The following is a 13,100-nucleotide window of genomic DNA, read 5'->3' on the forward strand; positions in this document are numbered from 1 at the left end:
TTAGACCAATTAATTTAGGGAATTCTAATGTTAAAGCTATATGTGTCTACGTTTACGAAAGTCTGGATATTTGAATTTGCCTGTTAAAGAGGGCCTTGTGGACTGTGCGGTTTCAAAGCACAAACGCTTAGCCTGGCCACTGACTGTTAGCTACGTTCACCACGACAAACATGCTAGCACTAACAAACCCTAGTTTTCTCTGGACCCATTGTCCCCTCGTTCCCAACTTGCTGCGAGTGCGCACTTGTGTCCTATACGTTATAGCTGTTATGGCGCAGAGGGAAGAAATGGGACAGGGTTAAACGTATGTTTGGGACGGAGCCACATCCCAGTGTAAACTACTCGACAGGAAGGAAGTTCCGAAGTCGTGACGAGTTCCGGGAGGTAAAATTTAAAACCTCCGCGAATCTCTTAGGTTTGTTTTGATATTCAAACACACTTTAAACACGTGCTATCACATTTGTCAAAGCTTAACTCAATTCACGAAGCAAAAGCGTTTCTCCGATGATTGTTCGTTAGACTCATGGATGTATTTTGCAAAATGATTTGAGCTTTGTTCAACTAAGAGCGCTGTGCTGTCACCCCGGTCGCTAACGGTCGGTGAGTGTCAGCTGCGACGTTTTAACATTGCGATAGTTATACATGCGAACATAAATGTAACGCAAATTAATGAACATATCATATCACGCGTCAAAGGGACAGTATTTAGAAGTTTATAACGCGACATCTGGGTTTAATATAATGTTACTACGAGTATTTAAGTGTCCGTTCAATGTATTACTTCCATCGGCAAACTGAGGATTTCTTACCAATTAGTCAACGGATAGAGACCGCGAAAAAAGAGACCACCGTTCTTGTCCAGAGTACAGACACCATCTGAGAACTTGTTGCTAAATTAATTTTAATCTGTAGGTAGCTACCTGCTGTATCAGATATTAAATATAGTATAGTATTAAATATATATATAAATTTCTATATATATATATTAATAGTCTTACACAAGCAAGAACCTAAGTTAAGAAGAGGTCAGTGGTATTTTACCCTGTTTGCTTTCCTTTTTTACAGACTGCAGATGGAGCCCAGTAATCAGAATCACTTTCAGAAAGTTGCTGAAAAGTTTGGCTGGGACAGACCTGGGGCTCTTCATCGAGTTCACGATGTAAATGTTGTTTATAATTTATGAATAATTGGTTAATTTCCTAAAAACATATTGATATGTTTTTAGGTTTTTTTTTTTTGGTGACAATCTAATTTAGAAAAAAATAACAATTTTCACCTTTACTGCTTTAATCTTCTTGTAGACTCAGTTAAAAAAGACCTTGAAAAGCAGGCATCCTGTTGTGGCTAGCCCTTCTGCTTTGGGAGGAGACTCTATGTGCAAGCCGCTCCTATCCTACAGTGGCAGCTTAGGCAAGGAGAATAAGCATGGTAAAGGAAAACTCTCGCATCTGGACTCTAGTGATGATGATTTTAATCAAAGTAAGTAAGCCCTTTGTTTCAATAAACACAGATGTCTTGTACAGGAAGGGCCAAAGTCGTCTCCACTTGCTGAGGAGGCTGAGGTCCTTTGGGGTGTGCAGGACACTGCTAAAGACTTTTTATGACACTGTGGTGCTTTCAGTGATTTTCTACGCTGTGGTCTGTTGGGGCTGTGGAAGCTCTTATAGGGACAGGAAGAAGCGAAATAAACTGGTCAGAAAGGCTAGCTCAGTCTTAGACTGTCCTCTGGGCTCCATAGAGGAGGTGGGGGAGAGGGGAATGTTAGCAAAACTGACATCAATTGTGGATAACCCCTCTCACCCCCTATATGCGACAGTGGGGGCCTTGAGCAGCTCCTTTAGCAGACGACTGTTACACCCACAGTGTAGGAAGGAGAGATACCGAAGGTCATTCATACCCACTTCTGTTAGATTATACAACACTCACAAAATGTAATATACACTATTATCTTGCATATATTTTTTTGCACTATCTGTCTTTGCACTACCAGTATTACTACCTCTGCCCTTTTCCCGACAATGTGAATAATCATGTGCAATAACTTAATCCCCTGATCTCTGTATTGGTTGTATGGGTTTACATGTTTGTGCGTATGTAAGTGTTTAAGTCCAGTGCTTAAGATTGTGTGCTGCTGTAACAAGTGAATTTCCCTGATGTGGGATCAATAAAGTCTAAGTCTGTCTTTGTGACTTTAGCTATACAATTTGGGGGAAATGTCAAAGAAGAACAGCATACCATATTTGTTTTATCTAACTTGAGCCATGAAAGCTGAAGAAATTGCCATGCCATAAATCTTAATTAATTGTTTTGCATTTTAAACTATTTAACTATTGGCTCATGTTAGGTGAGGAAAAACCTGGCAAAGGCATGCTGATGGGTATAAAGGTCAGGGAAGGTTTGAGGTGATGAAAAGGGAGGACACGAAGAAAGAGAGAGACAAACACATTGTTTTACGTTGAGCCAAAAGGCTGCTATTCTAGGGACATCTAGAATCTTTCCCAGAGTGGCAAACAGCATGCAACAAGGCAGACAGTTTCAGCGTTTGAGATTATAAAACGGTTACATTTCAAAGGCAATTTCAATATAAAAATGTATCTCTCAGTCCCAGTGAAGGCACAAAAGGAATTATGTGATTATAATAAGCAGTCTTGTCTTTTTGTTCTATTTTCAGTTCTTGCAGACAGGGCTAACATCAAACCTGCTTGCAAATCAGTCTCCTCTGCTAAGGAAGTTAGGTAGGCCATGGTTTTAATAATTGCAACTCATTTCCTTTTTATTTATTTGACACTATTTTAATAGCAATTGCCATGAAACCCAAACAGGAAGCTAGAGGAAATCACACCACCAACAATTTATTTGATTTAAATTGTTGGTGCTTTGTTGGGTTAAATCAATACAATAATAAAAACACTGCTCAATCATTAGAAGATTTTAATAATTATTGTTGAATGTGACAGACGATCAAATAATGATTTGCCTCAGGCATGTTCAGGTAATTTATTTGGACATGGCATCGGACTTGACTGAGCATGTAATCATTTTCCTTCAGTTGTGCCAAACAAAGATACTTCATCACTTTGTCTCTTTAGGGAGCCTATACTTGTTTCATCCTCAGACAGCGATGATGGCTTTGAAAACTGTAAGTTATCTCTGCTTGGTTGTTTTTCTGTATATGTTTCAATTATGTGTGTGGTTCATGTTAATGACTGAATTTGAAAAGTGTTTAAACTTTTTTTTTTTTTTTTTTTTAGTTCTGAGTCGCATAAAAACACCAAAAACTAAGCTCAGCTTGCAGTCTGGAAGTGGAAGTGACAACAGGTCTGTGAACGCTTTGCTAGTGTTTAAGATTTAATTAGCTGTGATAATTAAGAGATAATGAATAATTGGTTATTTTACAGCCTCAAACAATTCATAGTAGATGATTTGTCCTCCGATGAAGACTTTGTTATAGAGAAGAAGAAGCCATCTGTTTTTAAAGGTAACCTTTAAAAAATCTCTTGCAGTAGTTTGTATGTTTTTCTTCATGTATTATCATATCACCAATTGTATGATTTTATTATTATTTTATTCTATAGAATATTTTTTTTTCACAGACTAATACATGGAAAAGGCTTCCAAAGTTTTACTGACACAATTTTTTATTTTATAAATATAAATTTAGAACTTTATGACAGCAACACCCTGTTTTTATATAAATTTTATAATCACACATACAGTGCACTACTTTTGGTTTCATAAAACCATTGTTTTATGAGCCACACTATGCATTACGTTGGGTGTAGGGAGACATTTGAGATTCAGCCATTTTCATTGTATTTTACATAATTTGACAACTTTTCCAGGAAAGCGGTTTGCACTAACTGAGATGCTATGTTTACATACAGGTAAAACAAAGACCCCAAAAACTCCCAAGTCTCTGCAAAGGAAAGAGAAGAAACCACTGTTTCAGTATGACTCCCCAGTGTTTCTCGGTGACAGTGACGACGACAGTGACATAGTAATCAAAAGCACCTGGAGGACTCGGCACGGTCAGCCAGCGAGCCAACCCACAAACAGGCCCTCTTCACAGGACAGTGACATTTCCAGTAAAGAATGTGAACCTAGAAAGACATGCTTTCCCTCTCTAACTTCTGTCCACACACCAGTGCCTTCCTCAGCTCCTCCCACACACACAGGATGGCGAGATGACTCAGTCAGCTCAGAGGACGAGTTCCAGTCCTTATTAGACCGCATCAGAAAAAATCAGAAGTTAGGAAGCAGTAGTGCACATGCTTCTCCTAAGCCTCCAGCAGGTGAAACCATTGCTCCTTTTATTAGTTCAGTAGAAAATTTGGGAAAGCTTTAAGTGTGCAGTTTGTAATTGTATACAGTTTGTTGTCATTTGGCTTCTAACGTCTAGCTGATTTCCTCTGTTTAGAGCATAAAGCCACAACACCCTGTGTGACCCCAACTGTCAAAGATCAGAAGCAGAGTGACCGGGCAGCAGTTAAGGTATCCTGTGTGGACAAGACTCCAGCAAACCTCCCTATTAGCAGACCTATAAGCCAGACTGAGCCCAGGGCAGGCTTCAGCAGCAGGTAGAAAATTATTATTACTTTTTTAAAGTACTATTTTGGCTATTAAATTAATATTCTCTTACAGGAAGATTGCATAGACAATGTTTCTTTTTAATTTGCAGAGATGTAAATAGAATTTAATATTTTAAATCTGACAGGGTGTGTAAAACTCCAGGCTGTTTCCTGCAGTCTCTGGCTGTTCCCAGCTTTGTGTACTGCCGCAGCTTTAAACAGAACAAAGAGGAGCTCACCAAGAAACTCTATGAACTGTATAACACAAGTGTGTTCGAGAGCAAGGTCAGTATGTGAGCTTGTCTGATGCTGGTAATTAAGCCATATGATAATGGTAAGCGGTGCTAATTCAGAATGTCCATTCCGACAGCTGCCCACTGACATGTCTGTGACCTGGAATACAAAAATGAGGAAAACAGCCGGATATTGCATCACAGGGCAGGAGCGTGTCACTGGCAAACGTTATGCCCGAATTGAACTATCGGTTAAAGTCTGTGACTCTGCAGGTAATTTTGATGTTCTGGTTATTAAAACATTGACACTATTGGACATCGAGTCCACAACAAATGGTCACACGAAACACAAGCTCTGACAGTATATAAGGGAGTGTTCTTCCATTGCTACTATCAGATCTGCCCCTTCTGCTGCTAATGTAGTCATATTGATTTCCTCCACAAAAAAACAACATTGCTTACACAAGTAAATGTATTGCCATATTTAGGAAATTAATAGATTAAACCAACATTAAATATAATAAAAGCAAAATGTCTTCCAGTATTTTATTAAGTATTGTGATACAGAATTTACCGTGTGTGTATCTATACACTGCTATGGGTTGTTGCATATCTTTGAATTAATTTGCCTTACTTGAACCTCCAGCATGCTGCTGCTCATGATGATGATGATGAAACCATTTACTGTGTAGCCCGGCTTATTTATTTATTTATTTATTTAATTTTAACCAGTGTAAAATATATTGTCTCATTTGTTGATGTCCTTTTCCCTTTTAGATCGTTTAAGGGACACACTAGTTCATGAAATGTGCCATGCGGCTACATGGCTGATAAACAATGTGCGTGATGGTCATGGGCCCTTCTGGAAGGTTTATGCACGTAAAGCCACACTGGCTCATCCTGAGCTGCCTATGGTCACGCGCTGCCACAGCTACGACATCAACTACAAGTACCAGTATCAGTGCAACCGCTGCAAGAACACGTAAGTGACCATCTCTATTAAAAAAAAAATTAAAAACATAAATAACAAACTAGATGGTACATTTGTCCTATTTAAAATAATTACAATAGAATGACAGGGTTTCACAATTTAATGTCATAAAAATGAAATCCAACAGTGTGAGTTACCTATCTGAATTATTCATTCATTCATTATCTGTAAGCGCTTATCCAGTTCAGGGTAGAGGTGGGTCCAGAGCCTACCTGAATTCATTGGGCGCAAGGCGGGAACACACCCTGGAGGGGGCGCCAGTCCTTCACAGGGCAACACACACACACACACACACACACTCTCACACCTACGGACACCTACCACAGTCGCCAATCCACCTACCAACGTGTGTTTTGGACTGTGGGAAGAAACCGGAGCACCCGGAGGAAACCCACGCGGACGCCGGGAGAACACACCAAACTCCTCACAGTAAGTAACCCGGAGCGGGAATCGAACCCACAACCTCCAGGTTCCTGGAGTATCTGAATTATCATTTACTTTATTCCTATTATTTTAAATATGTTTTGTTAGGTCCTTAACTAGGGAGAATCACATGAAATTATTAAACATGAATCATAAAAGGGGCGGCACGGTGGTGCAGCAGGTAGTGTCGCAGTCACACAGCTCCAGGGACCTGGAGGTTGTGGGTTCGATTCCCGCTCCGGGTGACTATCTGTGAGGAGTTGGTGTGTTCTCCCCGTGTCCGCGTGGGTTTCCGGTTTCCTCCCACAGTCCAAAAACACACTTTGGTAGGTGGATTGGCGACTCAAAAAGTGTCCGTAGGTATGAGTGTAAGTGTGTGTGTGTGTTGCCCTGTGAAGGACTGGCACCGCCTTGCTCCCAATGATTCTAGGTAGGCTCTGGACCCACCGCGACCCTGAATTGGATAAGCGCTTACAGATAATGAATGAATGAATCATAAAAGATATCACATGCCACTTTTCAAAACACAGCACAAGCTACCCACAAGTCTAAATAACTCTCATGCTCGTCTTATAAGAGGTTTGTAGATTTTAGACACGCAAGAATTAATACAACCTCTCTTATACTTGTGTTTAAAATACTTAGCAGATGATTGTGTTCAAGTAAAGCTGGACTTGCCTGGTTTTAAGCAGATATCAGCTGATACTGAATTGATCTCAGTGTTGTTGTTTATTGCTGATTTAATTGCCAATAACAGTTGAATGGAACTGTGCAAAAATCTTTGAATGCAAATGTGTATATTAAAGTAAATCTCTGTGATTTTCTCCAGGATTGGCCGTCACTCAAAGTCACTGGACACTCAGAAGTATGTGTGTTCCCTGTGCACTGGGCAGCTCGTCCTGCTCACTCCATGCAAGTCCCGGGAACCTACGCCATTCGCCAACTTTGTGAAGGAGAACTATGGGACAGTTCGACAGGCTGGGCAAAGTCATGCAGATGTCATGCGGAAGCTCAGTGCGGACTTTGCTAGCAAGACGCGCCTCAGTCAGAGCTGATCTTAAATCAGCCTCACGTGTCTTCAACTGTCCTGCAAGAGGAATCCATCAAATTTGTGGGCAAGATTACTTGATTATAGCTTGAATATTTTTGCCTTCGCTGTTCTGATTTGCAATTACATGAATTGTGGGGAACAGACTGTGGATGACATCTTGCTGGCTTTACATACTACAGTGAAACCACTTTTTGCCTTGGGCATTATGCTTCAGATTCGTTTAACTGTAAAAACATACCATTTGTACTTCAATTATATGCTGTTAATGTGACTTGTGTGTATTGTTGTGTGTTACAAAATCTTCTCTATTTTATATGTTCATGTTTTACAGCCTTTAAATGTTATTTTCAATAAAGGGAACTACATTTCTCACTGAAATATTGAAATATAGAACCACACTGACAGATCTAACCTGTGAATGAATAGAGCTTAATCAAAATCTGTTTACATATGGAGCATATTTCTTTGGTTTCATGAAAGTGAAAAGTATTTGTTTAGGTGGCTAGGTAAATAGACCATGGTATTGGCTGTTAGCACCTTGTTGAATAAATATTAGTGGCTCCCTTGAGGGAGGGGGCCATAGTTTTATATTTAAATTCTAGAGATCATTTGGATTTGATGTTATCGTTCTGTTTCAGTATGAGACTGTGGATTTATTTGTAATTGGCTCTTGTAAATCAGGAAGAACTGGATTGATAGGTGAGTTTTAAATCAAATATTCTTTTACTTAATAGTTACTATCAGCCAAGTCAACTGTATTAACAGTAGGAACAAAATAAACATGAACCAAGTATTTTGCAAATGGTTTTCCTCAGTGACTTATGTCTTAAGATTTTTAAAGAACAACGTATAGTTGGACAATAGCTCTGTAAACTAAGAATGACTTCAGACCTGTTCTCTTTTCTTGTTTGTACTACAGTTGACATCATGAGGCTCTGTAATGAGACTGGATTAGAGAACCAACATCAGATGGACTTGCACATTTATCATGTCATCAAGCTCAGCATGTTGAGCTTGAGTTGCACAACCAACATATTGCTGAGTGTGCCTCTCCTCCTGGTCATTTCTCATCATCCTTCTCTACTGAGTACATTTCGGTTCCTACTGCTGATCCACTTACTGTTCTGTGATAACCTCCAGCTGCTGGTGATGTTTGCCAAAACTGCCATGTTTACTTTTATTGGGACCATTCCAGTGACACACTGTTTGGGCTTCTGGTTTGTATCTTACAGTTTGTCTGTTGTGGTCCTGCTGGTCAGTGCAGCTCTTTCTGTGGATCGCTGTCTGGCTGTTAAATATCCCTTACGTTACGAGACCCTGATCAGCCTCATGCTCCGGCGTGCCACTGTAGCTGTTATATGGATTCTAGCCTTGATACTGGGACTAATGGAACTGTGCTTGGCTCTAAGAATAGTGCAGGTGAATGCTGCCTTGCCTCGATGCAGTTACCAGGTATTGGAGCCATGTTTGTCCTCTCAACTCACTCTGAACGTGTTTTGTCTCCTGACTAATATGCTAGTAATATTTCTGTGTTATCTGATAATGCTCGTCTGCTTTGCTTTTCTGTGCTGGGACACAAGGGGTCTGGTATCCAGGTACAGACGGGCAGCAATCACCTTGATTTTGCAGATGGTGCAATCTTTCATATATTTGGTGTTTGTGGTGCTGGAGAGTCAAATTCTTCCATTCACTGTACACAATGAAATTTTTGGCTTGACAGCTAATATTATTTACAATGTGGCAGTGTCACTTATACCTCTCGTGTATGGATATCGCTCAAGGCAGCTGCGGTACAGGCTCAAGAAAATCAGACAATGCAACCGTGTCAATGTGAATCGATAAAGTAATGCAATGAAACTAACTAAATTAGCCTTTAAAAAGCAGTGGGGCTTTTCATTGTAGCTTATGGATTTGTTTAGCTGAGGACACTGAGAATGTTACTTTTTCATCTGTAGTCATTTCAGCCCATGCATCTATAATTAATAATTTGACAAAATGATAACCAGTGGACCCTGGGCCGTTATGACAGCACTACTACTTCACAGCATCATACATGGGTACTGGAGACCCATTATAACATTGTTATTGCTAGTCTGCAGCTGCTTTGTCCTAAATACCCAAGCAAAAGAGGAAAGAGGTACTGAAGAGATACTCAGTATGTATCAGAACACTGCTGTTGTAACAGAATTTCATCTTAAAATAGAAATGTAAACTTTAATGTGCACTGATGTTACAAGATATTCTTTCAGGTAGTTTCTTGTGTTCTGGGTTTGTTTGCATGGACCGTCTTGTTCATATGTTCTTTACTTATCTCAGAAAAAAATAAAGTATTATTATTATTTCATGATTATAAAAATGTATCTTAATGTATATATTTTATTTATATCCATCCTTTCAATAACAGTGAACATTTAAAAAGAGAAATGATAGTGGAGTGGCAGGTTAGTGAGCGTTTAGTAACAAATAATTTAGTAGAATGCAAATACAGGATGTGTTTGAAAATGTTTGTGTGCAATGTTTTGTTCTCCATTTCTATAGAAATCTTGCTTTGCTTTGTACACACAGCATTTTTATTGTGAATTACTGCAGTAGCCTAGGTGCAGATGCTTTTGTGTGTGTACATAATTAAGTGCTTTCAGCTGAACAAGTGAAATGGAAAGGTATTGAATTTTTTAAAAAACATTTTTTTGTGTGTGTACTATGATTAACTACTAGTCAATTGTGTCATTGTTTGCACAGTTGGGTTGACCTTTAAGTGTTTCATTTTCTGCTTAATAATGTGCAGGTGACACACACCGAGGGCAATGTGCACTGACAAGAACAACTGCTTGATCTGTTTTATTTATGCTCTGTACAAAACACTTAATACTAGTTAAAGAATAGATCATATAAAGAGTAGACATCTGTTACAAAGTGGAGAAATACAGCTACAAGATTACAGAACAGCTGTGAATCTAAGAAAGAAGGTGTTACAGTTCCCTCTTTCAAAAGCTCAGGCACACAACAAGATTGGCACAAGAATTATACACAAAAGAACTCCCTGAAGTAGGGCCAGAGGAGTAGCAAGCAGCACAGTCAGGCTAAATATTTGCGCACGGTAGAGAAAAATCCCTCAGAAGGGGTTGACACTAAGGTCAAAATATACTATGTACCACCAAAGGCCAGTCTTAGGCACTGTGGAAGGTAATGCAGACTGCAGAAGAACAGAAGCTCTAAGAGTGCATGGTCCCTTGTCAAAGACCATGTGGGAGCAGGTTTGGGTTACTACTAACAGGGTCTATTTGCTCCATCAGCTCAAGTTAAATACTGAGAAATTCATCTGAGAACCTCCCAGTAAATTCATTGAAGCTCAAATTCTTCTGCCACTCAGTGAATAAATGACTTGGGTTTGATATTGTCTTGTTGTTTAAATGGTTTCTTCACCTCTCTGACTAGTCAACACCTGACAGTGCTTTAGGTCGTGTTTATACAGGAATACAGAACATTTTAAAGGGTTCATTGTTTTTCAAGTCTGCTTTAATTAGAGCAAGTATCATTTTTCAGTTAGTTGCAGGTGCACCATACAAGATGTGTATTCATATCTGAACTCTGCAGAAGTAGATCTCAATGAGGAGGGTTCGTGGCCATATTGTAGGATAATGTGTTTATCATGTCTTTTTAAACAACTAAAGGTTTTGGTGTTGTTTTTATATAAATATGAATTTGGTAAACAGCCAGATCAACCATGAGGTTTATAAAAGCAGCGCCATTTTCATGCTACAATATTTTTAACCATATTTGTTGTGATATCTTTAGCTTGATGACCATTTTTTTACTATGTCCTCAGTACATAGTAAAAGCTTTACAAACTTTACTGAAATCTGTACAAATGACCTGCTGGATTAAAGCACTGCTGATACGACGGTCCCCTTTATACTTAATATAATCCACTCATTCAGTACAAACATGTTTTCTTCATTATACGGAGGAATTCCTGCTGATTCACTTCTCCATCACCATCTCGATCTGCTTCATCAATCATCTCCTAAAGATGGAGTGTGCACAATATATCAAACCATGGAGATTTGCATTTTGCAATAAGCTATGATTCAAAAATCACGCAGAGCCCATCTTATAGTATGTAATTACAGACTAGCTTTGCACCACACACCATCACTAGGTGTGATGAGTGTGTAAGGGACTCACCTGAAGCTCCTCATCAGTGAGGTTCTCCCCCAGCTCTTTGGCAACACGCTTTAGGTTACGGAATGATATCTTGCCAGTTTCATCATCGTCAAACAGTCTGAAGGCCTTTAGAATCTCCTCTTTTGAATCCTTTTCAGCCTTGAGAGAAGACAACCAACTGGTAAACAAACTTATTTGGCAGTAATCATAGTTTAACTCAATACCAAAACTATATCTCACCATCTTTTGGGTCATGATGGTGAGGAAATCATTGAAAGAGATCTTGCCAGTGCCATCTTTGTCCACATCTGAGATCATTTTCTTGATTTCTTCCTTTTTGGGCTCAAACCCGAGGGCCCTCATGGCCACCTGCTCAATGAAAAACTCTATTAATGAAGATGAATGCCTAAACATGTCAACCATTATTCCACAGCAACTTCTGAAACCTCACCTTTAGCTCTTTCACCTCAATGTGTCCAGAACCATCCGTGTCAAAGAGCTCAAAGGCCTCTCTTATCTCCTGCTTCATTTCTTCTGTCAGCTCGGGTTTCGGACTGCTTTTCTTACGAGGAGCTACTGCCCCAAGAGATGGCCTTTTGGCGCTTGTGGCCTGATAGAAACAATTGGCAATGGAAGTGAATAAATCACACATCAGCCAGATTATACTGATAATTCAACCACCTTTTAAAACGCATGGAAGAAGAAAGCTGCTGGAGCCTATAGACAGCCCAGGATTAGATCTACGGCACGAATCACGTAAAGCCTGAAAGCTGCATCCTCGACAGTATTCAGTTTTCCAATACAGATTTACACTTACACTGTTTATGATTCTTACCATCACATCCGCGAGAAGCAACCAAACGATCAGAGCTGTTTTTCACCCGCCGTTAAAGTATGTTTTGTGTAGGGTATCACTCGTCTCTATATCAAACGAATGAGCAGATTTATGTCCCCTGTGATGGATGTAGAGTCTTCATCCCTGAGCCTCACGACATTCTCCCTCTCAGCATCTCCCTCCACCCCGTCCTCGGCTCGGTGGGTTCCGGTTGGCTGGGTGGGCTTCGGTGATTTTGATTGGTTGCCCTGGTTTTCAAGCCCACCTTCTCAATGAACTACAGATCAGCATAGATCTGATTATAGTGTTTTCAGTTTCTCCCGCATAAACAATGCGTCTTTTTAGTAGACACGATTTATGCGTAGAAACAAACGCACAAGCATGCGTTATCTTTAAAAATGAACAACAAATGAAATATTTGGCACACTGTCATATTAGGATCGGTCATGTGCGCCGTTTCAAATACTAAGCATAGTCTTAAACAGTGCGGAATGGAAAAGTGTATACGTTTAATTTGAATGTGGTAAGTATGAGGACGTGTTTCTGAGCAATGCGTTTAATAGAGAAACAGAATTAAATGAAATACTTATTAATAATCCTATTTTTAGTTTTTGTAGATTTTGTAAAGTGCAAAAATATATATATTTGTTAATTTGCTTCTACAGCTTATTTTGTAGTGTTACATGTATCACATTAAAATTATGTTTATATTTGCAAAATATAACCAAATAAACAGATCAAAAATGTTGCAAATTTCCGGAAACGTTATTTTTCATTTGTTGCACGAATGTCCTTATTAATAACATAACATTAAAATGATAATATATTTTTTTAT

General features: G+C 39.3%; 2 protein-coding genes across 5 annotated transcripts; one reads left to right on the forward strand and one right to left on the reverse strand.

The window, feature by feature from the left end:
- The first annotated feature begins 268 nt into the window (after window positions 1-268).
- On the forward strand, window positions 269-7,618 carry gcna (germ cell nuclear acidic peptidase). Of its 4 annotated transcripts, none has more exons than XM_066648435.1 (13): window positions 269-415; window positions 1,066-1,159; window positions 1,302-1,479; window positions 2,672-2,735; window positions 3,090-3,139; window positions 3,252-3,318; window positions 3,399-3,478; window positions 3,885-4,292; window positions 4,418-4,577; window positions 4,715-4,853; window positions 4,939-5,074; window positions 5,579-5,783; window positions 7,045-7,283. In XM_066648435.1, exons 2-13 carry the CDS (start codon window positions 1,073-1,075, stop codon window positions 7,268-7,270), a joined length of 1,800 nt encoding a protein of 599 aa, XP_066504532.1. In that variant the 5' UTR covers window positions 269-415; window positions 1,066-1,072; the 3' UTR covers window positions 7,271-7,283. The 4 variants fall into 4 exon arrangements, with proteins under 4 accessions (XP_066504532.1, XP_066504531.1, XP_066504533.1 ...); XM_066648434.1 differs by lacking the exon at window positions 269-415 and adding an exon at window positions 434-908 and having other exon boundaries at window positions 7,045-7,618; XM_066648436.1 differs by lacking the exon at window positions 269-415 and adding an exon at window positions 434-912.
- Window positions 7,619-10,096: 2,478 nt separating this feature from the next.
- cetn2 (centrin, EF-hand protein, 2) lies at window positions 10,097-12,445 on the reverse strand. The gene is made up of 5 exons (XM_066649221.1): window positions 12,266-12,445; window positions 11,882-12,040; window positions 11,671-11,799; window positions 11,452-11,589; window positions 10,097-11,290 (listed from the first exon to the last, which is right to left on the reverse strand). Exons 1-5 carry the CDS (start codon window positions 12,266-12,268, stop codon window positions 11,201-11,203), a joined length of 519 nt encoding a protein of 172 aa, XP_066505318.1. The 5' UTR covers window positions 12,269-12,445; the 3' UTR covers window positions 10,097-11,200.
- Window positions 12,446-13,100: the final 655 nt, after the last annotated feature.

This window comes from Hoplias malabaricus, chromosome 17 (genome assembly GCF_029633855.1).
Source record: "Hoplias malabaricus isolate fHopMal1 chromosome 17, fHopMal1.hap1, whole genome shotgun sequence".
NCBI classification, from domain to species: Eukaryota; Metazoa; Chordata; class Actinopteri; order Characiformes; family Erythrinidae; genus Hoplias; species Hoplias malabaricus.